Genomic DNA, 23,708 nt, shown 5'->3' on the forward strand with positions numbered 1-23,708 from the left:
GGTGAGATGTTCATATCTTTTGCCTGTTTTTCATTATGCTGTTTTCTTATTATTGAGTTTTGAGGGTTCTTTACATATTCTAGATGCAAGTCCCTTATCAAAAACCTGATGTGCAAATATTTGTCTTTTTCTTTTCTTTTCTTTTTTTTTTTTTTTTGTCTTTTGTTGTTGTTGCTATTTCTTGGGCCGCTCCCGCGGCATATGGAGGTTCCCAGGCTAGGGGTTGAATCGGAGCTGTAGCCACCGGCCTACGCCAGAGCCACAGCACCGCAGGATCCGAGCCGCGTCTGCAACCTACACCACAGCTCACGGCAACGCCGGATCGTTAACCCACTGAGCAAGGGCAGGGATCGAACCTGCAACCTCATGGTTCCTAGTCGGATTCGTTAACCACTGTGCCACGACGGGAACTCCTTTATTTTCTTAACAGTGTTTTTCAGGAGTTCCTATTGTGGCTCAGCAGGTTAAGAATCTAACTAGTATCCATGAGGATGAGGGTTCAATCTCTGGCCTTGCTCAGTGGGTTTAGGATCTGGTGATGCCCTGGGCTGTGGTGTAGGTCACAGATGAGGCTCAGAGTCCGTCTTGCTGTGGCTATGGCTGTGGCATAGGCTGGCAGCTGCAGCTCCAATTTGACCCCTAGCCTGGGAACTTCCATATGCCACAGGTGTGGCACTAAAAAGGGAAAACAAACAAATGTTTTTCAAAGAGAAGAGTTTTAATTCTGAGGAAGTCTTATTTATTCTCTTATGAAATCATGTTTCTGGTATAACATCTGAGAATCTTTGTCTGACTAACCCAAAGTCACAAAGGTTTTTCTCTCTGTTTTCATCTACAGATTTTACAGTTTTTGCTTTTACGTGTAGATCTATAGTCCGTTTGGAGTTAATTTTTGTATATGGTACAAGATAGGAATTGAGGGTCAGTTTTTCACATATATATATAGCCAATCCTTTTGAAAAGACTATCCTTTTTCCATTGAATTACCTTTGTACCTTTATGGAAAATCAGTTTATGATACGTGTGGGTCTGTGTCTAGACTCTCTACTCTCCTCCATGGATCAATTGATTTATATTTAAATAACTATCTGTGGCTACTGGTTACCAGATTGGATATCTCAGGTTTAGACTGTGAGCACCTCAGAAAAGATACTATTTATCTCATCAGAGAAAACATTTGACTCTGCCTTAGACTTCACAATAATAATTAACTGAACATTCCATTCTTACCACGTGTTGCTGAAGAGGAGTTAAAACTCTACTGTTTCTCAGTAAGTAGGCTTCAATTTCTATCAGTTTATCATCAAGTTTTTAAGGGCTAAAGGCCTGAGGAGGAGAGAGAGCCCCAGACTCTGAGGTCCTGTATTCAAATCCCGAGTTGGCAACTTAGTAGGTGTTTAACCTGTCCTTGCCTCCACTTCTTCATCTATAAAATGGGTATCATAGGAGTTCCTGTTGTGGCTCAGTGGGCTAAGAACCAGACATAGTATCCGCAAGGATACAGGTTTGATCCCTGGCCTCGCTTGGTGGGTTAAGGAGCTGGTGTTGCTACAAGTTGCAGCACAGGAAGCAGATGTGGTTTGGATCTGATGCTGCTATGGCTGTGGCTGGGGGGTGGGTCTGCAGCTGCAGCTCCAATTTGACCCCTAACCCTGGGGGAACTTCCATTACCAAAGGTGTGGCCTTAAAAAAAACAACAACAACAAAAAAAACCTATCATAATTATACCTATTTCATAGGATTGTCTGAGGGTTAATAATACATGGAAGTGCTTAGGATTATGCCTGATACATGATAAGGATGAAATAAAAGCTAGTCATTATTACTTTGTAGGAAACAAAACACAGCAGTAGGGGAGGGGGACATTCTAAACTTTTGGAAATCCATTTCCTTGTCCTCTGAGGACCTCTCCTGTGTCTCAGGGCACATTTACTTGAGCTGTGCAGGCATCTGGGCGGTCTCCACAACCCCATATTATTATTGCTATTTTGCAGATAAGAATAAAACCATTTAAATATCTCTCCAAAGTTGCACGGCCACTGGGTGACAGAGTTAAGATCGAAATCCAGGTTTTTAGGCTGCTTAAGTTTGTGCTTTTAACTTAATGATATTCAAAATTTTGTGCATCTGAAGGGAATGTGCAGGCCGCACAGCACAGCAGGCCCTCTGCCAGTCATTCTGTGCAGTGCCAGTAGGGGAAGTGGGGAGAAGGGGCCTGGAGTCTACACTTCACAGCTCCCCGTAGGTGTCCCTGGGCGGGTGGCACTGGGAGAAGCACTTTGTGCCACCAATTCTGTCCACGTGAAAGGTCAACTGTTCCCTCCAACTGCTGTCAATCAAGAATTACAAACATCTTTGCCAGAGTAGAAACACCTCTACTTTCTATTAGCTGGAAAGTCTGATTTCAGAGGACACTGGGGAGTTCCCTGATGGCACAGCAGGTTAAAGATTCCGTGTTGTCACTGCAGTGGCTTGGCTTGGATCACTGCTGTGCTGCCAAAAAAAAATAAAGAAAAGAAACTGGGATCCAGAACAAGCTGGGCACAATGATTTATTTTTGCCAGGACCATAGCCAATCTAGATCAACTCATTTCCTTTTGCCAGGTTTTTCCTTGGAGCCAGAAATATAACCTCTTTTGATACTGAACTCCAGAGAAGGTACTCGGCTATCTGGAAGCACTAGGATGGTGCATCAGTTTATCAGGAGGTGGGCGGGGTGGGCAGAGTGATCTGAAGACGCATGGGCAAAGCCTGTCGGTACTGAACTTCTGCCCACTGTGGCAGGACCACGTTCCATTCAGGGAGAAGCACTATTGCCTTTTGCGGCACGGAGGCCCCACCAAGGTCTGTGTATGCGTTCCACAAAGGGGGCCCATTCGCATCGGGAAGCACAGGAGATCTGCTTGAAGCCCAAGGTGGAAGCGGCTTACTTCATTTGCTCTGCACGTCTCTGTAAACGCACTGGGAGAAAACAAAGTCCTTTGTGTCCTAAATATAAGGTTGAAGAAGGTTGGGGATGTCACTCCGGGCAAGTAACAAAAGGGTCAGCAGTGGCCCAGCCCACTAATACAGTGCCTGGTTGTCCCTGCAGGGGAGGGACCTGAAAGCTTCCAGGGTCCCACTCTGGCTGACAAGGGAGCTGCCAGCTCCAGGCAGAGGCCTTGGCAGCCACTAGGGGACCTCACTCCTGATGCTGCTCAACACACAGGAAGTACCGCAGGAGGGGAGACTGCCTGGCGCTGCATCTGATGCATGTAAGAAGAGAGTGCAACCCTCTGACTGGTGTCTGTCCCTTGGTGTCCTCACATTCCCATTTCATCACAATGAAAAGACCACAGCACTGAAAGAATGAAGACACAAGGATAAAATTATGTGCAAAACACGTATCAGGCAAAGGATTGGTACCCAAAATATACAAAGAACTCTTAACACCTCAAAGAAAACAAACAACCCAATTTAAAAACTCAGCAAAAGATCTGAACAGACCCTTCACCAAAAAAGATGACAAATAAACATGCTGCACATCGTATGTTATTAGGGAATCGCAAATTCACACGATCAGGTGTGACTATGTATTCACTGTAATGGCTAAGATCCAACGCAGTGATAACACCAAATCCTGGTGAGGATGTGGAGCAACAAGAACTCCCGTTCACTGCAGCTGGGAATGGAAACGGGGCAGCCACTTCGGAAGACAGTTTGACAGATTCTTAAAAAATGAAACATATCTTACTGTGTGATCCAGCAACTGCCCTCCTTGGTATTTACCCAAGTAAACTTTCGTCCACACAAAAAAACCCGCACACCGTTGTTTAGAGCAGCTTTATTCATAACTGCCCAAACCTAAAAGCAACCAAGGAGTTCCCGTTGTGGCGCAGTGGTTAACGAATCCGACTAGGAACCATGAGGTTGCGGGTTCGGTCCCTGCCCTTGCTCAGTGGGTTAACGATCCGGCGTTGCCATGAGCTGTGGTGTATGTTGCAGACGCGGCTCGGATCCCGCGTTGCTGTGGCTCTGGCATAGGGTGGTGGCTACAGCTCCGATTCGACCCCTAGCCTGGGAACCTCCATATGCCGCGGGAGTGGCCCAAGATATAGCAACAACAACAACAACAAAAGACAAAAAAAATAAAAAAAATAAAAAAAAATAAAAGCAACCAAGATGTCCTTCAGTAGGTGAATGGATAAACAAACGGGCACATCCAGACAATGGATTATTCAGGAAAAAAGAAAGAAAGAAAGAAAGAAAGAAAAAAAGCTATCTAGCCACGGATAGAAGAAACTTACATGCATATTACTAAGTGAAAGAAGCCCATCTGAAATGGCTACGTACACATTGTATGATTCCAACTATATGATATTCTGGAAAAGGGAAAACTAGAGAGACAGTAAAATGAGCAGTGGTTGACAGGGGTGGGAGGGAGGGATGGAGAAGCAGAGCATGGGAGGTGGTGGGGGCAGTGAAACTACTCTGTGTGATGCTGCAACTGTGGATATGTGTCCTTAGACATTTGTCAAAACCCACGGAATGTACAAGACCAAGTGTGAACCCTGATGCAAGACTTTAGTAAAAAAAATATCAATATTGACTCATCAATTACTTTAAAAAAGTGCATGTATGGGATGACTGCAATTATGTGAAATAAAAATAGTAGCTAACACAGACAAAGGAACACAGCACAATCTAATCCAAGGAAGGGAGGGATTCCTAATTTTGACAGGCCCTAAAATAGGAAGGCAGGTTTTGAATAAGAAAACATTTTTAAAGGAAACACAACAATGTGTCAGTGCTCCCTGTGTGCCTGGCACCACGTTTGAATGTTGTAACCTTCGCAAAGCCCTAGGAGGTGGACACTCATGTAATCTGTTTTCAGGTAAAGGAACTTGCTCAGAGGTCACAGCTCAGGTGATAGCCATAGAATTCAAAGCACTACATTATACTGCTTTTATAAAAAAGTAGCAACTAAGTGCTGGAGATTAATGAGTATTAAGAGATAAGGCTAGAGTGCTAAGCAAAGGTAAGATCATAGGGTGCATTTTATGCTCTGTTAAATGGCACAAATTTTATCCTATGGATAAATGTTATTTTATGGTACTTGGGAACCACCAAATTTTTTAAAAAATAATTGGCTTTGATTTATTACTATATTAGTATTTAATGAAATAAAAAGATCTCAGAAAAGAAAATCTTTCAAAGAAGCATGAAGAGAATTGAAGTCTGGTTACATATCAGTGATGAGTAGGGTGTTCCAACAATAATAGAAAAGACATTTTAAGTTTCTGTGTATTCCTTTTTAGTTTTATTTTTCTCATGTACCTGCATTTTCTAATATGCATTTTGGAATGTACACTGATTATATATTTAAAATTGATTGCGGAGTTCCCGTCGTGGTGCAGTGGTTAACGAATCCGACTAGGAACCATGAGGTTGCAGGTTCGGTCCCTGCCCTTGCTCAGTGGGTTAACGATCCGGCGTTGCCGTGAGCTGTGGTGTAGGTTGCCGACGCGGCTCGGATCCCGCGTTGCTGTGGCTCTGGCGTAGGCCGGTGGCTACAGCTCCGATTCGACCCCTAGCCTGGGAACCTCCACATGCCACGGGAGTGGCCCAAAGAAAATAGCAAAAAGACAAAAAAAAAAATAAATAAATAAATAAATAAATAAAATTGATTGCTATTATCAAAAAGTGTAAAAGAAGATTTTTGCAAATAAGTAATAGTTACCTTAAAAACAAAGAAATAAATAAGTAGCAACTAGCGGGAGGTTAGTTGTCCTGAAAAATAGGAGAATTATAATATCATTTATTTGTCTGCTCCTTCTGAAATGTTTGGAAAGTGCCTGTCCTGGAGGTTTAAACATTGCCACAGAAATTGAATTTGTGCTCTGAAGTTTAGCTAACTGCACTCCCTCCCCTCACTCTGACACAGTGAAAGGCAAATTTCAGCCACTCACCTTTCCTTAAATCTGTAAATCCAGGGGTTTTCCCAGGGGGCTACTTGACGGCCCCTGTAAAGACAGCGCCTCTGGTGGCCCCGGGGACTCTCTGCATCTTGGGCTTGCTGGGCTGCTGCGAGTCACCAGAGAAGTAGCTGTGACTAGTGGACAAGGTTTGGGTCTCCTGGGACTCAGCGTGGGAGCCATGCCCTGGAAACTGGGGACAGAACCCAGTAAAGGTTCGGTAAAGCAAAGGCTGAGCAGGCTGGGAGGTAGCAGGATCCTGCGGGCCACGGTGGAGCCCCTGGGCCATGGCACCCGAGGAGACAGCTGGGGGCTTGTTAGGAGAGTAATGGGGAGAAAGGAAAAGCCGGAGAGGGCAGTGCCATCCCCACAAGTCTCCGTGCTTTTCACACCCGGCTTCCCCCTCACTGGAGAAAAATCCAACCTCAGGTGACCCTTCTGGGCAACTCAGTGCTGGCAACTCCCATTCCAGGCAGTTCTGGATCCAGTCCCTCTCCTCCCACCCCCGCCTCCCCACACCCTCATAGAGATGAGAGGGGCCATAAGGTCCCTTCTCCCACCCAGTCACAACATGCAGGTGGCACCTGCTCCATCCTCACATCCTCCTGCCCGCCTGGCCCTGCTCAGTCCCCTGCCCACTCCCCACCTTTCGTCCCAAAGTGTTGTAAAGTCACCAGGGACCCTGTGAGTGTCAAGTCCACAGCCACGATTCCTGATTTTTACTGCACGTGGCAACAAGGACCATTTCACTCCAAATCTATCTTCTGGATCAGGACACATCTACCCAGGATCTGAACTCTCCTCCTCAGCCTTCTGTGACGGATATGCTTTGCCCTCCCCCACACCCACCAAAACAAAATTTGGGAACTTCTATTCTCCAGGCCTGAGTTTGGGTGAGGGAGAGTTGAGAAGTCTGTGCTTTTAGTTAAGACCTTCAGGTGATTCTGCTGCAGGTGACCCTCGGCCACACTTTGAGACAAGCACTAGGTGACCAGGCATCACTCAAGCCGCACAAATTCAGTATGAGCAGAAGAACCCAGGTTTTTCCCTTTCAGAGCTGCTTCTCATCCTGGCTCCCTCCTGGGCTGAGGGTGGATTGCCCTGCTACCCTGCCCCCTGCTCTGCCAGCACCACTGCCCTTCACCTCCTTACCCAACGCTCCACCACAGGGCTTTTTCTGAAATTCATTTTCCTCGACATTGTCTCTGCCTTCTCTCATCTTTTCACTAATATCTCCCTTCTTCCTTTTTGGCCCAACAGAAACGTTGTGTCTTTTGAAAAGTCTTCCCCAGTTCTCAGCAGGCAGAGGTCACCTCTCCACTCACTGATATCGCAGGTCTGGTCACCAGGTTGTAGCTGGTCATGCCTCACTACACTGGTTTCCCAGCCAAAAACTATCTGCCAATGGCTGCTGAACATGTGCACCAGATTCGATCTCACTGTGCTAAGATGCGGCACCAAAAAGGAGAGTGCAACTTCCTACACTCACACGGAGCACCTTCAACCACACATCCTCATTTAGATGAGACTGATGCATGTCAGGGGTCGGCAAGCTTTTTTCATAAATGGACAGAGTAAGTCTCTCAAGCGCTGAGGGCCAACTGGTCGGTGTCATACGGGCTTGGCTCGGCCATTCCCAGCAAAGGCAGCCATAACAAGACAAACCAGAGTGGCAGGTTCCAAGAAGCTTTATTTGTGGACACTGAAATCTGAACTTCATCTAATTTTTGTGTGTCATGAGTAATTATTCTTTTCAACCATTTAAAGCTGTAAAAACCATTCTTAGCTGAGGACCTGATCCTTAGCTGAGTTTCCTGATCCTTCTGCAATGCCCACCTGTGAGCTGTGGCTAACTCTATGTTCTTCAGCACAAGACTCGGTACATAAGCTTTGCTTTTGGACTGAAAGCACCCCCACCACGACAACCTTATCAATACAAGCAGCGAAGAGCCAGGAGTTCCTGGCAGCTGTAGCTCTGATTGGACCCCTAGCCTGAGAACCTCCATAGGCTGCTGGTGTGGCCCAAGAAAGCAAAAATTACGAAGAGCCTAGAAACTTGCCAGAGGGCAGAGCACCGGCTCCAGGTTGAGATTGTGCAGTCAGGTCTCGGTGCTGCCGCCTAGTGCCCAGCCTGCTGCACTGGGGTCTGTCCCCTGGGGACCTGGAAACATTTCCCCTCCCCAGAGCATATGGTGACAGCTGGGGTTTGTGTTCCTGACCACACCCACAAAGAACTTCAAATCAGTTAAAACAAAAATAAGTTTAAAGGTGAAAAATTATTTTAAAAATTGATAAATCATTTAAAGTGAAAAAGCAAGCTTCAAGCCACAGAATTCTGGTCATTTAGCTCAGTTTTTACCATTTTCCAAACAAGTGCTCAGCTTTTTGGGTAGAAGAAATGAGGGTCCAGGAGGGCCTGCTGTTCAAGATGGAGCTTATGGCAGAGCCGGCCTGAGTCCTGCCGGCCTGCCACCAGTGCAGGGTGCTCTGCACCATCACATCTTGCTTGTAACAGCGTGTGTCCAGGCACAAAGAAGCGCAGGAGCCCAGCAGCTAAGAGTGGCACGTTCCAGTGCAGCCCTGTCACTGAATTGCCCTGTGCCCTCGGCCATGTAGTGAGCCTCTATGCCTCAATTTCCCCAACTGTAAAATGGCAGAGTACCCACCTCATAGGGTTGTTTTGAGGCTGAAGTGTGTCTGGTCCCTGCTGGGCATTAAGGTGTTTGCTATCATCATGAATTCACTGTGTACCTACTGTGTGTTAGACATTTGAGTGCTTAATGTATTTTGCCAGATTCGATCTTTGTACCTATTCTAACAAAGTGAATGTTACCCCCATTCTGTAAATGAGCCTGGGGAAGGTCATGGTGGGTGGGTGCTGGGAACAAGGCTTTTTGGTGCCACCTCTGGTACAAGTTCACCTGATGAAGGCATCCAGTGGGCAATGAGGTGCCGTGACACAAACGTGACCCAACCCTGACACATTATCGAGAATGAGTGCTAAGTGCTAGGTGACCTGGCGGCATTCTTAGCATTCTGAAAGGCTCTAGGGGTGGGAGTGACTGTCACGGGTCCTGCTTAAAGGTGACTTTGCCACTGGCACTCTAGGCCTTTAGAGTGTCTTTTGAGGGAGGGAGTGCTTGGGATAACCTATGCGCAAATGTCAGAGTTTTAAAAACATCAGTGGTGAGACCTCTTTTCTGTGTGCCCTGCTACTTTGTTTCTTAAATTCTGAAGTCTTGAAATTAATGGAATATTCACTGAATGCTCAATTTACTGAGACACTTGAGGATAATAAAAACCTTTGCAGAGCAAAACTTAGTGTGCCAAGAGAGGATGGTGCATGTTTAAAATACTGGAGGTAGGCAAGAATTGCTGCTCCTTGAATTCATCTGAGACAGGCAAATGCTTAAAGCCTAAAAGCTTCAAGGTTTTTCAGCTCTGCAAACTTTCTCTCACCCAGTGTCTCACCCAGTAGAGACACAGGAAAGAGACATTCTGACTGACCAGGACCCAGCCCAGTCTTCTCTCAGGACTTAATCTATGTTAAAACCATGGGGGCCTATGGTCCTATACAGTTTAAAAGATCATTCATTGTCCTGGGTTCAGTGGAGAAGCACCTGCAGGGCAGGAAGTGGGGCAGGAGGTAAGCACTCATCTGAAGTTAGGGCCTGGCCTTCATCACCTCTGAACCCCGAGTTCCTAATCTGTAAAATAGGGAGGAGGAAGATCCCATCTCCTGCGCAGCTGTGCTAACCAATGAGCACAGAGGAAATTGCAAAAGAAACTGAAGTACCATCAATGAGTTTAAGATGTTTATAACAAACTGAGATTGCAATGGCTGAAAGAGGAGACTGCTCAAATTACTTTTGTGGCCAGTTGTCTACATTCTTTAAAGTTTTGGGCACAGGCTTACAATCTCAAATGTCTTCTGTCTTACATTCAAATTTCTCTAAATTAGGTCAGTGGGCAGTAACATCTGCTTGCTTGCATTGTCCGCATCCCCCTACCAGGTGGCGCTGCTTCCCAATTAGCAATTTCTTTTGGTGAGAAGCTGGCTGAGACCTTTTACAGTGGATCAAGTTGGAGCTGCAAGAGGAAAAAGAAAAGCAATGAAGAACCACCCGGTCCCCCACTTCACCCCTACCCCAAAATTCCAAATAGAAAATCAGAATCTTGGGATTAAGAGCTCTGGAGACTGAGGCCTGAAGTCACTGAAGAAGAGGTGTGTACAGCAGGGGTTTTGATTCCTCCCACTTGTGATGTAGCCCACTTTCCAGAGCAGGAAGGAGGGAGCCTAAAGCCATCCTACTTTCAAGATGTTAAGAAATTTGCATACACACCAAGTTCAGGCCATGTGTACCCATGCTCCCATGTAGCAGCTCACAATTTTCCAAAGGGCAGCTTTTAAGAATTAGGTCAATTTCTCTTGCAATATAGTTTAGAAATGTTATTTTTGCATATACGGGCACAATAGCTGTGATTCACAAACACAGTGATAAACTAAAATACTGATGTTATATTGACCTTAGGTATCCCAACTGGGCAAGTTGGTGGGTGTGCTCTGGGATAGGATGGTGCTGCCCTCTGCAGGCGATCTAGGGCACTGCAGCGAAACACACCTCACCTGTGTTTACATCGGCCTCTCAACCTCAGATCCCCAGAGCCCTTCATTCTCATAATGGGACCCAGCTTCAGATTTTCTTCCATCCTTAAGGAAAGCTCCAGAGATTGGGCTACCATGGTTAAAGTCAGAGTACCCCTCCCTTCCTTCACCTCCCAGACCTCAATTCATTTCTCTGGAAATAAACAGGCCCTTTCCGTGGTGGGGTGGGTGGGGGTCAGCATTTTTCTTTATTCCTTTGAGATGAAAAATGGAAGGAAGGGTAATGGGGTTAACTACTGTCACAGCTTGCCTCCATTTGGTTTCACTGCCTTAATCTTAGAAAGCTTTTGTAATCAATATGTAGAACTGAAAAAAGGTGTCTTCCAAGCTCAACTGGCTGGTGCTCCTAAGTACTAGATGCTACCTGTTAAAAAGAAAAAAAAAAAAAGAAATTTTATGCTGTGCTTTAATGTTTCTGGAACCTTCTCAGAAAAATTAGATGTTTAACACTTACATAAAAAAGTAAATGTAGATTTGCCTTGTAATACTTTATTCTACTGAATAATCAGGACTGCACAACTCAGCCCATGGACATACAGCCCACAGCTGCCTCCAACTGGATTTAATCTTTGAGGACAAGGAATATTTTACGTCTTTTACCAGTGGATAGAACTGAAACAGTTCTAAGCTAAGCTTAACATAACTCTAAGCTTAATTAACATAATGAAGAACAAATTTGCTTGGCTCCTCACCACCCAATGAACCATTCCCTTTACTCAGGCTTAACTCTTCCACATTCTCATTGTCTCTGAAAACAGTATCACAATTCTGTTGTTCCATCGAAACTGAATTCAACTAACATCTGAGCACCTTCTTGGTGCTTCTTAATGGTGGACCCTTCCCAGACATTACTTCATTCTCAAGCCATTACTTCATCTCATCTCTGTCCAGAGAAAATGCAGCTCTGAAGCCCACCAGTTCCTTCCACTTACCTCTTCCATCCTCCTTCCTGTTGCCTCACCCTAAACAGATCTCTCAACTTCCAGGCCTTCTTTCAACCATCTGATAGTTTCACAAACTATTGTCAACATTTTTTTTTTTTTTCTCTATACAAAGCTTGGCAACATCCAGTTTTTCATTAGTCAACGCCAAATTCTCCAGTCTGGCTCTATCTTACCTACTGAACCACAAGTCTCACTCTTTCAAGATGGAGTGAGACCCTCCCAACCCTGCTGAGGTTCTTCTTCCCAACCCTGTCGCCTAGAGTCCTATGCCTCTTCTTACACCCTCCGCCTCCAGGGCATCCCCTTGCCAAATGCTGGGACTGTCCAAACCCTGCCCATACTGTCAGGCTCTTCTCCACACTCACCTCCTCCACCAAGCCTAACACAAACCCTCCCAGTCTACACTTCCTTCTACCCCAAGCCACCCAGGGCACTATCACAGCATCTCAGGAGGGTGTCGGGATATGGGCTGAGAAAGGCACACTCCTGGTGTGAGTGTAAACCACCTGCAAAACCATATGGCAAATCTGGGAAAACTGAACACTTCTACACCCAGCACTTTGTTTTCCTAGATTTATACCCTAGAGAACCCCTGTATATAAAAAAAACACTCCTGTTGTAACAGCAAGAAAGTGAAAACCACCCAAATGTCTGTTGACAGATGGATAAATTGTGTGGGTGTACTGTTTTCCTCCAATACAATCGAATACTACAAAGTTAATGAAAATGAAGAAACTGCAGGAATGTAACATCAGGACTGTAAAACCAGACGAGCAGAGACAGTCACAGAAGACTAGGCAATGGAAACCCAACAGTAAAGCTCAAGGAAAGTAAAAATACACTGTGTACTTGGGGAAGGGAGATGTAAAATGTGAGGAAAGAGGGGAATAATGAAATTTAGAGTGGTGGTGACCCTGGTGTCATGGGTGGAGGAAGAAGGGACGGTTAAGGGACACAGGCAATGACACCAGAGATGTGAGTTAACCTGAAGTGGGTCTGTGTTTCACACAGGTGCATATTTACTAACAGGAAAGTGGATGCACTGTGAACCATCAGAGTTCTGGGATCATTTCAAACCCACTGCCAAATGGGTACAGAGGGAACACTCATGAGTGGCTCAGGACAAGCACTCTGAGTGTCCACTGTTGCACGGAACGCTGGGAACCAGAGGGGTTGGGCCGAGTGACAGGACACGAGTCATCACTAGAGGACATGACTGACCTATCTGTGGATACTCGGAAATCTCTTATAAATTACTGATTACATGAAAACCGACTTGAGACTAAATTACAGAAGACAGAAGCAATGGAAGAAAAGATACTGTATTGACAGACTGCCCAGAAAACAAATTGGTACTAATAAATCTGAAGCAAACCAGGTCATCTATGCTTTTCGAATGGGAGGGCCTGAACCAGAAACACATCTCTAGGGTGATCAGAACCCTGAGCCGCCATGGTGGCCTCGGGCACACAGCACACTCAATAAGCACAGAAATACAGTCTCTTCTGTTAGTGGTCATGCAGGCGACCCATATAAGGCTGTTTTGGGGAAAAACTGAAGAACATCCAGATGGTAACTTTGGGATTCACTGTCCACATTACAAGGAAATAATGGGCTGATTCTTGAAAAAGGAAAAAAAAAAAAAAAATGAAACCCACCACATATGATGTTCTCCTATTTTTTACTTTGCAACATTTGCAATAAAGCACGATTCTTAAGCCGTTTTTCCATTTTTTTTATTGCTGTTAATTCAAGGAAAAAAGGTTGCATAAAATCCAATCTGTTCTAGAAATATAAGTGGCCTTTCCAGTACATAACATTTCAAATATCAAAGTATATGGTAAACATACAAATAAGGAGAAGGTAACATACCTCCTATGTACAGTACAGTCTTTTAAATCATAAAATAAGCTCCATAAAGTACAACTGGCAAGTGATTCACAACGCGGTCCATACGGGGCTTATCAAAACTCTCACTTGAACAACTCAACTGCAGCTTAACAATTAATTTAATAATGTGGTCCAAAAATACCCAGATCAAATAAAATATATTTAATCAAAATAATTTCCTTTCTCAAACTTTGTTTCTCTTTAAATTAAAGCTTTCATCTACCCTTTCACCCCCCCCTTCCCCTTTAACTCCCACCCCTGAAAGGTTTCAAAATGTACATTGGTGCTATAAATATAAATGCTACCTATGAAGCATTCCATGAAGCTTCTTTCTTCAAGTGTTTCCTTTTGTCTAGCAATCTGTTGGGCTCCTGAACTGAGACCAAATATTTAAGTTCCTCTGCTGTGCACCAACTTGACCCTAGACAATACCCATCTGTCGTTTCTGTTCTGTCTTGAGGGTGGGGCCACAAACCCAGCCCCACCCCTTAACCTGTGACCTACAGTGGCAGTTGCTCACTGCTGTTGAACGAAGCAGCCCCCAAACTACAGCCCATCTTCCAGATACCTCAGTGCACTTTAGGAAATCAAAAATTACCTGGAAGCAATTTAGTACATAGATTGGCTTTAAAAAACCTTTTGTTTTAAACAGCAGCATTAAACTTAGTGACATGACACTGACATGATTAATACCATCTTAACACACTCAAAATTCAGTCTTTCACATTATAACCAAGCATAGTGGTAAACTGTTATAAAAGTGACTTTGCTACGAGAGACAGGTTAGGGAACAAATAAATACCTGACTTTTGGAGAAATGCAGAGCTTCTGTTCAGATTGCAATAAGCCGTACACATTTTAGACACAACGTAACACTGTAACAGGTGGTATAGGAAAAGGAATCTTGACTCAAGTGTCTCTTTTCGGTGACACAGTGGCAGACTACAGGTAATTGGCTGTTGACTTTCATTACAAACACAAACACACGGAAGAACCACACTCACACTAGTTTGTTCACTTTATGTCTCTCTGAAGCAACAGGCTAAAAAAGTATGATGAAGTAAAAAGTCTGTTTTTTAAGAAAAATCTCTTTGTCCACTTCCTACATCATATTTTCTGTTTCATATGGTTTTACTTCTTCCTTTCTCTTCCACTTATTTTAGTTTTATTTGGACAAGCGCTGCATATATGTATTTATGTGGTGCTGTTTATTACATATATACACACTATTTGGGGAATTTTATTTCTCCCTTACAATTAAGGTAAAATATTTTATTTACCCTCAGTTTATATGCAGAGTAGTTTACAAAGTGTGGACAATGCAATGCCAACCACTCCTGCAGCCACTGGAAAGAGTGAGGGTGGGGGAGAAAAGTGGAGTTCAGGGCAAAAGTGATAAAAGCTGGGGAAGAAGCAAAGTTTTTTTTTTTTTCAAAACCATATGACTGTCACCAGTGTTATAAAAAAAAGGTCAAATACAGTTTTAAAGATTCAGTAAACATTGCACACAGCAAGTATTCAGTGTAAAAAAAAAAAAGCACGCATCAACAATTTCCTTTTGATAGTTTGTCTGGATGTTTAAATTACATGTATCATACAGATAAGCCTGTTGTTGAACCAGGAGACCAGAGGCTCAAAAGCAATGCATTCTTTTTTGTTTTGGACGTCGGGACAAGAGAAATGACAAATCCCAACTGCATGGAAATCTAGGAAATGTATAGACAAAGAAACACAAGCAAAATACCTTTCCTTTCCTCCCCTCCACACCCCAACCATGACTCCCCACACTTCAGTGTATTAAGTAGGCAAGCTTTACTTGTTTCAGTCTGCAGAATCCAACGTATCATTAGAAGGGGGGAGGGGAGGTGCGTATCTCAGTCTGTAAGTGCCTAAAACGGGAAAGACAGAACTGCTAAGTCACTGCGTACAAGGCAATGCATCACAAACCACTACAAGATATCAAAGGGGCCTGCTCCTCCGGCAGCTCCCACTGCACTACTGCGACTCCCCAAGGGTCAATAAAGTGACTCAAAAAGGAATAGGAAGTTTGTGCTTTAAGTTCAACCGAAAGCTTCCCAACTCAATTCTCCTTTAAAAATGTCAAGCACACACTCCCAATTTAAGACTTTTTTTTCCTGTGTAAGATCTGGCAAAATGACAAAGCATAATGGGGGAGTGAAAGGTAACAGTTTGAGGTCTACACTGAAATTGATATCTTCCTCATACTCATTTATGAACAATTTCTTTACTCTGGTGCTAATAATATTAAACTTATTTCAAATTTCCTTCCTCCCACAACCGGTGCTTAAATACTTTGTTCCTTAAAATGTAATAGCATTTTTTAAAAAAAGTCTGCTGGGAAGGAAAAATGTAGCCTGGGGAAAACGCATGAGGCCAGCTGGTTGTGAACAAATATACTCAAATAACTAAAAATCTTTCGTCAGACTATATCACTTCCTAGTTTTTCAGTATTTAAAAACTTGGTTTATTCCATGAAATCAGATTGTAGCTTTAAAAAAAAAAGTGCTGCTAGTAAGAGATTTGCAAATTCCCACTATATTCCTTAAAAAGTGCCTTTACGGTTTATTCCTTAATTGGAAACTGAATTTCTTTGAACTTCCCTGTGCCTCGTGACCTGGGTCTACACTAGGTTTCACCATTTGCATTTTAAGATTTGTCACTGAAAGCACAACATCCGTAAACGAACACACAACAGCTCTTTCTGCTACAACAGATTCACCGTGATCAGTAAGGGAGGGAGAAATGGGCACATCAAAAACAAGTCCTCTGGGAGCTCTCATGATTACCTTGTTGACTGGCCTCCATGGACGACTGCTTACACTCCTGCGCATAGTGTCCGCTTACACCACAGTTGTAACATGAAACGTTCCCATTCTTCTTGGGCCCCGAACCACTTGTGTTGGCAACTACGCTAGGTGGATACACGGGATAGAATCTCCCAAATCCTGCCATCTGCTGCATGCCATAGCTGGCTTGGCTCCCCATGACTGGGTCGTGCACCAGTCCGTTTGCATATGGAGTCTGAGGCAGAAAAAAAGGAAGTTGGTTTCCATTGCTCTGATGTGCTTGGTTGAGGTAGCTGCCATTGCAGATGGATGGCAGGGTAAAGAATGACGGGACTCGGTACATTGGTCCGGGCATCGGATTAGGGTAATAGTAACTATTTAGCTGAAGGTTTCCATTGGTCCCACAGCTGCACCTTCGCCCACAAGAACCACAAGGACCTGAGCCCACCTGCTGTGGTGGCAATATCGTCCCGTTAGCGTTCGTGTTGCCCACGGCACTGATGTATGACGTGCTGTCGCTCTGAGCTGTGCTGTGGGTCAGAGCAGGGCTCGGGCTGGGCGCAGGGCCGGGGGTGTGGGTGGGAACAGCAGGGGGGACAGTCGCCTGGGCCTGGCTGATGCCGGTGCCAGCGGACGGCACGGACGTGGCAGCTGTGCTGAGCACGGTGGAGCTCTGGCTGGGTAGCACGCCGGCGGCCAGCGGGGAGCCCGGCAAGGTGTAGGAAGCTGGTGGCTGTGCGGCTGAGAGGCCGGCTGCTGGGAGAACTACCTTCACATTGGTAGGCTGAGGGACTGGCCCCGTGTTTCCCTCAATTGGAGGCACCATTTGATTTAGTCCGACCACCTGGGATGCAGATTTGGTGATGGGGTCCGTGGTAGCGACAGGGGATCCTGGAAAACTACCGGGGCTGTGGACAGGAATAAAGGCAGTGTTTGGTGACCCGACACTCAGGCTCCCAGTTGGCTGCTGTGGGATGTTAACTGTGCAGCCCTCGGAAGATCCCTGTGGCGGTGGCAACTTCAGCCTCTGAATGGTTAGGTGCAGAGCAGGAGCACTACTGTGTGGAAGGAACGTTGATGGAATAGGTAGTGGGGACGCCAGCAATTCAAGGTGTTTTTCTGATTCTGCAGTAGAAGCTGCCGGCCCGAGTATTCCCACAGGGGTTGAACTGGACTCCCGGATTGCAGAAATAGCAACAGGACTGGGAACAAGCATACCTAGCGTTTTGCCATCAGCAGATTTGGGTGGAGGGATGACAACCTCAGACTTCTGGGCACCGTTGTGCATGACACAGTGTAAAGCTGGCATAAAAGAAATATGCTGATACTTGGGCGAGTTTAAGGGATCTTCTAAAAGGTTTGCATTGTCATTTCCTAAGGAAGCAATTTGAACAGGTGGCTTGACAGGGACAGTCTGGTTGACAGAACCATAACCTGTAAACCTGGTTGTTGACGGATTTCCGGAATCCTCAGAATTGCTGTCTGTGTCTGAGGAAAACAAATATAAACAGATGTTAACACGAGCATAACGTCCCATCTATCTAAAATGAACTCTGAAGTTGAGAACTAATAAGTCTGTCACTCAGCTTCCTGACTACCAAGCTGAACTACTTTTAATTTTTGAATTTTATTTTATAACTATGGAGGTTCTGGCATGCAAGACTATGGAGACGATAAAAAGATGAGTGGTTGCCGGGGTTCAGGAGAGAGATGAATAGGCAGAGCACAGGGCATTTTCAGGGCAGTGAAAATACTCTGGATGATGTTACAATGATGGATATGTGGCACTATATATTTATCCAAAGCCACTGAAAGTACAACACCAAGAGTAAACCCTTAGATAAACGATGGACTGTGGGTGATATGATGTGTCAAAGTAGGTTCATTCTTAGTCAACAATGTGCCATTCTAGTGAGTGATGTTGGTAATGTGGGAGGCTATACACATATGGGAGTAAGGATATAAGGGAAATTTCTATACCTTCCTTTCAATTTTTTTGTAAATCTGAAACTTCTCTGAAAAATTAAATCTTAAATTAAAAAAAAAAATCCATGGAGGAATAAACAAGCGGTTAAAGGAGACTGAATGAAGCACAGTATAAAATACAGACCTTTATTTAATATCACCTTATTACAGAGAAAAGGATTAGATAGTTTTACCCTTAATCAATTTTAGGCAATTCACTTGATTTATATTCTGCACTGCCAAACCCAAGGTCTTCACATTTGTCTCATGTGAATGATATAATTTAAAGGAGTTCAAACAAGACCATATTTAACTCAAATATCTAGAGGGAGGGAATGGAGGAGAATTTTCATAGAATAGAATATTCTTATTTTTAAATATTTCAACGGGGGAAAAATTTTAAAGCTACTGTTATAGCCATAAAACAAATCTGTTAAAACACAAAAGCCGGAAAATATGAGAGCACTGCCATTTCTCCTGAAACAAAACAGCAAAGTGGCAGACACAAAACTGTACTGCATTAATTTTTATTAATGTAGTAATTTATTAATTACTGCAGTAATTAATCTATTAATTTATTAATTTATCAATTTATTAATTACTGCATCATTCTTAGGTGTGTAAACAGAAATAACTTCAATCTAGGCTTTCCCTGAATTTCTTAACTTTTGGTATAAAGGAAGCAAAACACAAAATGTAATTCACAATGTTTAAATATCATAAACCCAGATAACTCTTAACACTATGTATAAAAACCATTCAATTAAATACAGTGCCTATTTTAACATCTTTTTGCTCACAAGCATAAGTAGAATTGCATTATGTACTTAAAAGGTTCATATTTACTAAGGTAATAACTAGTTATATTCAGCTAAAATGCTAACAATTTTTGAAACAGTATACTACAAACAAATCATGGAATTCCTTGGTGGCTGAGCGGGTTAAATATTTGGTGTTGTCACTGCAGTAGCCCCGGGTCTCTCTGTGGTGTGGGTTCAATCCCTGGCCCAGGAACTCCCACATGCTGCACTCTCAGGCAAAAAATAAATTAAACAAATAAATAAATAAACACAATGAAAACAAATGAGACTAGTGATCCTAGAGAAAGGTTAAAAAAGAACCTATTTAGTGACACAAAATGTCAACAATGTTATTAATTTGACTATTATAATTTATATTACAATGGAGAGAGTCAATTTATGAGTAAATGGTTTTAGCATAAACTCTCCTTAATAACTGAGGTGTTTCTTACCAAATGCTGCAAAACAAAAACTATCTAAAAATTAACTTAAGGCTCTATATCTATATCTGAACCATTAGAGCACAGAGTTTAAAATATCATTTAAGTTCAAAAGAAGCTGTAACATTTTTCAGATATCAATTAAATTTCTGTATGAATTAGGCTTTGTTTAAATCTCCTTAAGTCACAGCAAATGGCCTCCTGATTTTAAACAGTCCCAAGGGGTTTTCTGAGCATTATAAGGGCTCAGCTAGCTATTAAGAGATAGGTTGCCTCGTTTTTTGTGATGACTCTGAAAAGTACAATGTCTCAAAACAAAATCCTATTATGACTAACTAGAACAACAAAGTCACATACCTTTCAAAGCAACTTTCTCATGCACTTGAAATTCTAAAAATGATTAACACTTTTTATCATGGAGGGTATACCCCCCACCCCAGTTGGTTTCAGAAAGTCCTTAATGATTCTTCACTTAGGGAAGGCTCATTGAGTCACTTGATAGCTAACCCTATCTGAAAAGGGGCAAGCTCCTCGACACAGGCCCACCAGCAACTTACCCTATGCGATGACAGGGAAGGGCTGTTGCTAAGTGATCTAGCCATACAGATGAACTCAATTAATTCTAAGAGGCCAAATCTGCACTGTTATCTTAGGAGCCATGGATTATTGTTACATCCTACACAATCAAGCATTAACATGTGAAATGAAACATACTGAAAGCTTGTCTATTCTGGGTAAGGCATAAAATTTCTCTCATTTAATCTTCATAACAGCTCTGAGCAGTTACTTTCATTTTTCTTCTTTCATGAGGAAACTGCAGATCAGAAGCACAGAGTTGCCTCACATTAGAAGAACTGGTGGCAGTCACTGCACGATACATTTGGTATGACTTCAAAATAACTTCAAAGTAAACACTGCCTTTAACTGTATGTGGTACAGCAGCATTACTGCCATAGCTTTCCTAAGATGTGGCCTGATACTATAATCCAGAAGCTAAGATCTCAAAAGAGTTGTGGATTGCACAGGAAGAAGCCAGACATGTCTGAAACACTGTGTCCTAAGGAGCTTTATGACCTTTTAAGTGGCCCAAGAGAATCATTTAATACTGTCCACCAGCATGGACACACCTTATAACCAAGAGAGTACCATTCAGATGTTTACAACCAAGATGTAAACAACTAGATGTCACTGTCATGTGTAAAGAATGACATCCTCATTCAACATAAACATTTTTGATATCTCACTTCTGTAATGACAGAATAAGGACCTTTGATGCTCTACCCCCTGATTAAAAAGCAAGGAGAATCCTGGGGAAAAAAACTGTCAAAGTCAACTTTTTCAGCACTCTGGAAATTAACTAAAGGCTTGCAGCAATCTGAGGAGTGTTTATTAAAGAAAAACAGCTGAATCTTTTAAGAACAGCAAGCACTGTAGTATTTTACCTTGCTCTAATTCCATCTCACTTTCTCCAGCTCATAAGTAACCTTGTAAACTAACAGTCTTGCAACTACAGTAGCTATGAAAACTAGCAGCCTAGCAGCCACTCCAAGAAACATGAGTTTGGAGCTCTCTAAAAGCCCCCTTCTCAAAGAACTGTCACTATTTGACTGGCAGCTTCAGTTCACTATGTGTTAATAGCTGCTTACCCATGGGGCATTTGTCACAATTTGTCTATGGCAATTGTTTTAACAACTAGGCTGCCAGAGGCAGCATTACCAGCTGGGGCTAACAAGTGTATGACCAAAACACTTGAAAAATTGAAAGATGAAAGCTCTGAAAAGCTTCAACAGATTTCTGGGAATCTAGAAGGTCACGCTCATATCTAGGGCTGGAAAAACCTAAGAAAGCTCTAAACTCTCACTTCTGACTGACTGAGCCTCCCTTTAAGGAATAAGTAAAGACATGGCACATACGAAAACAAAAAGCAAAATGGTAGATGTAAATTCTACCTTATCAATAATTACAGTAAATTTAAATAGATTGGACACCCCAATCAAATGGCAGAGATGGGATGAATGGCTAAAAAACCCATAGTCCAATTATAAGGTGTCTATAAGAAGCACACTTTAGATTCAAAGACATATACAGGTTTAAAGTAAAGGAATGGAAGAAGAGGCCCAATACCCAAAAGAGTAAACAATACCCAAAAGAGTTAAAGTGGCTATTTCACTATCAGATAGAATAGACTTTAAGACAAGTACTGTTATCAGAGACAAAGAAGGGTATTTATAATGATAAAGAGTCAATCCATCAGAAGACATAAAAATTATAAACATATGTATATTAGTAATATGCAAATCTTCAATCTTCCTACACTAACTCTACATTTTGTTATGACCCTATCTTTAATTTCATATGCAGTGAAATAAGTTTTTAAACAATCAACATTCCTAGGAACTTCTAAGTGAATAATCTAAGATACTGTTTATATCAATTAAATTTAAAATCACTAATGACATTTATAGTACCATAAAATTATTTATGTTTGACTGATTTTAAAAGACAGCACACATTTTTCTCTGCCATCCCCACATCCCCTCCAAAGAGCAAACCTCTGTCTTTTTCTTCTTCACTTTCAAAACTTTCTCTTCCATCATGTCGTGGGCTAGACGGAGAACTGTAGCTCTCTGAAGATGTTTCTCCACATGTGTCATGTCCAGATCCAATGTCCAAGTTCACATCTAAAAATTATGTGATTTTTTAAAAAAAAATGGAATTGTTTAAATAAATTCTGAATTGAACCATTAGAAATTACTTATAGCTGTAAATTTTTCTTTTCAGTTTTTCTATTAATTACCTAAAAAGCTGGCTCTTGACCTAGGTAAAAATTCATTATTAAATCACAATTTTAACTGAAAATAATTAACAAATACATTCTTACGACAAAAGCAGAACACATCAATCTTACTGATTTAAAAAATCAGACTGAAGGTTCTCTGTAAGGTCTCTCCAACATTAGCACACTGAGTTACTTCTTAAGTCTACATGTTTTAACTCCTCAGAGCATGTTATAAAATTCACTTCTTAAAATAATTCGAGAATAGAACTGACTGCCAGAAAAGCCTATTCGGTTAAAATTACTACACCTGAGTATTTTCAAAGAATAAAATACTTCCCATCTAATAGAATAAGTAGCCCCCTGAGTTCTTCCCAGAAGCCAAGCTGACATTGAAGTTGGGTTGGAGGTTGAGTGCAGAACCTGTCAGTCACACCAAATCTTTCCTACACCAGCACATACTTAGGCAACTGTCCTATTAATTTCTGTAAGTCCAGTGGCTAGCATAGTGTCTGCCTTGCAGCAAGCATTGACACATGCATAGTGAAATAATTCCCCATATAAGGCATTCCAGAGGGATCCTAAGAACTATGGATGAGTGAATCATTTCCATTGCAACCTGGTAGTTATTAATCTTTTGAATAAAATATGTAATAGAGAAAAGACAATTTGTGTAATGGGCAAGTTGACTAACTTGTATCTTTTGAAGGGAATAAATCCGTAATACGTTAAACACCGTTAAAGATAACCTAGCCTAGGAGTTCCCACTGTGGCTGAGCAGGTTAAGAACCTAACATAGTCTCTGTAAGGATGTGGGTTCAATCCCTAGCCTCACTCAGTGGGTTAGGGATCTGCCATTGCCAGATCTGGCACTGCTGTGGCACAGGCCTACAGCTGCAGCTGCAATTTGACCCCTAGCCAGGAAACTTCCATATGCCACAGTTGCAGCTGTAAAAGGAAGAGGAAGAAGAAGGGAAAAAAAGATAAACCTAGCCGAGCCCGGCAGCGGAAAAATGGTCAATGAATACTGAAGAAGAATAAAATCTTTAAAAATGCAGATGTTGCCAATTCCTTCTGGGTAATAAAATGCGAAACTTTGAAGGGAAAACTGCACAAAAGCTCATGAGGCTAAGTAAAGTGGCACTTAGGCAAGTAATAATTTTATAGAGAAGTAACCTGGTATATATTTACACACAATAATAGGTTCTGAATTACCAGTCACAATATGCCTAAGGAAAGGGATACAAGTAGACTGCTCTCCAAAGAAAGATAATCTCAGAGTTCCTGTCAAGGTGTAGCGGAAACAAATCTGATTAGGAACCATGAAGTTGTGGGTTCGATCCCTGGCTTCGCTCAGTGGGTTAAAGATACAGCATTGCCATGAGCTGAGGTGTAGGTCGCAGATGCGGCTTTGAATCTGGCATTGCTGTAGCTGTGGTGTAGGCCCAGGCAGCTGTAGCTTCGAT

The 23,708-nt window shown here is 42.7% G+C and overlaps 1 protein-coding gene and 2 long non-coding RNA genes across 4 annotated transcripts in view; all 3 read right to left on the bottom strand.

Moving 5' to 3' along the window:
- Positions 1-2,526: 2,526 nt before the first annotated feature.
- LOC146406841 (uncharacterized) lies at positions 2,527-6,450 on the bottom strand. The gene is made up of 2 exons (XR_014815925.1): positions 5,949-6,450; positions 2,527-3,340 (listed from the first exon to the last, which is right to left on the bottom strand). It is a non-coding gene; the product is annotated as an uncharacterized LOC146406841 (long non-coding RNA).
- A 3,306-nt stretch (positions 6,451-9,756) lies between these two features.
- On the bottom strand, positions 9,757-10,989 carry LOC146406842 (uncharacterized). The gene is made up of 2 exons (XR_014815922.1): positions 10,871-10,989; positions 9,757-10,043 (listed from the first exon to the last, which is right to left on the bottom strand). It is a non-coding gene; the product is annotated as an uncharacterized LOC146406842 (long non-coding RNA).
- Positions 10,990-13,283: 2,294 nt separating this feature from the next.
- ZCCHC2 (zinc finger CCHC-type containing 2) overlaps positions 13,284-23,708 on the bottom strand; it is a 57,277-nt gene continuing 46,852 nt past the window's right edge. For both annotated transcript variants that reach the window (XR_014815855.1, XM_021099630.2), the window contains exons 12-14: positions 22,019-22,147; positions 16,262-17,749; positions 13,284-15,343 (exon numbers count right to left, since the gene is read on the bottom strand). Coding sequence is in view for 1 of the 2 variants with exons in the window: in XM_021099630.2 (XP_020955289.1) it covers positions 15,276-15,343; positions 16,262-17,749; positions 22,019-22,147 (1,685 nt within the window). In the remaining variant the exon portion in view is untranslated. The remainder of the gene's footprint in view (positions 15,344-16,261; positions 17,750-22,018; positions 22,148-23,708) is intronic.

The sequence above is a fragment of the Sus scrofa genome, chromosome 1 (assembly GCF_054392235.1).
Source record: "Sus scrofa isolate SSC_HxYL_T2T_F1_AM1 chromosome 1, Sscrofa_HxYL_maternal_Yorkshire_Landrace_v2.0, whole genome shotgun sequence".
NCBI classification, from domain to species: domain Eukaryota; kingdom Metazoa; phylum Chordata; class Mammalia; order Artiodactyla; family Suidae; genus Sus; species Sus scrofa.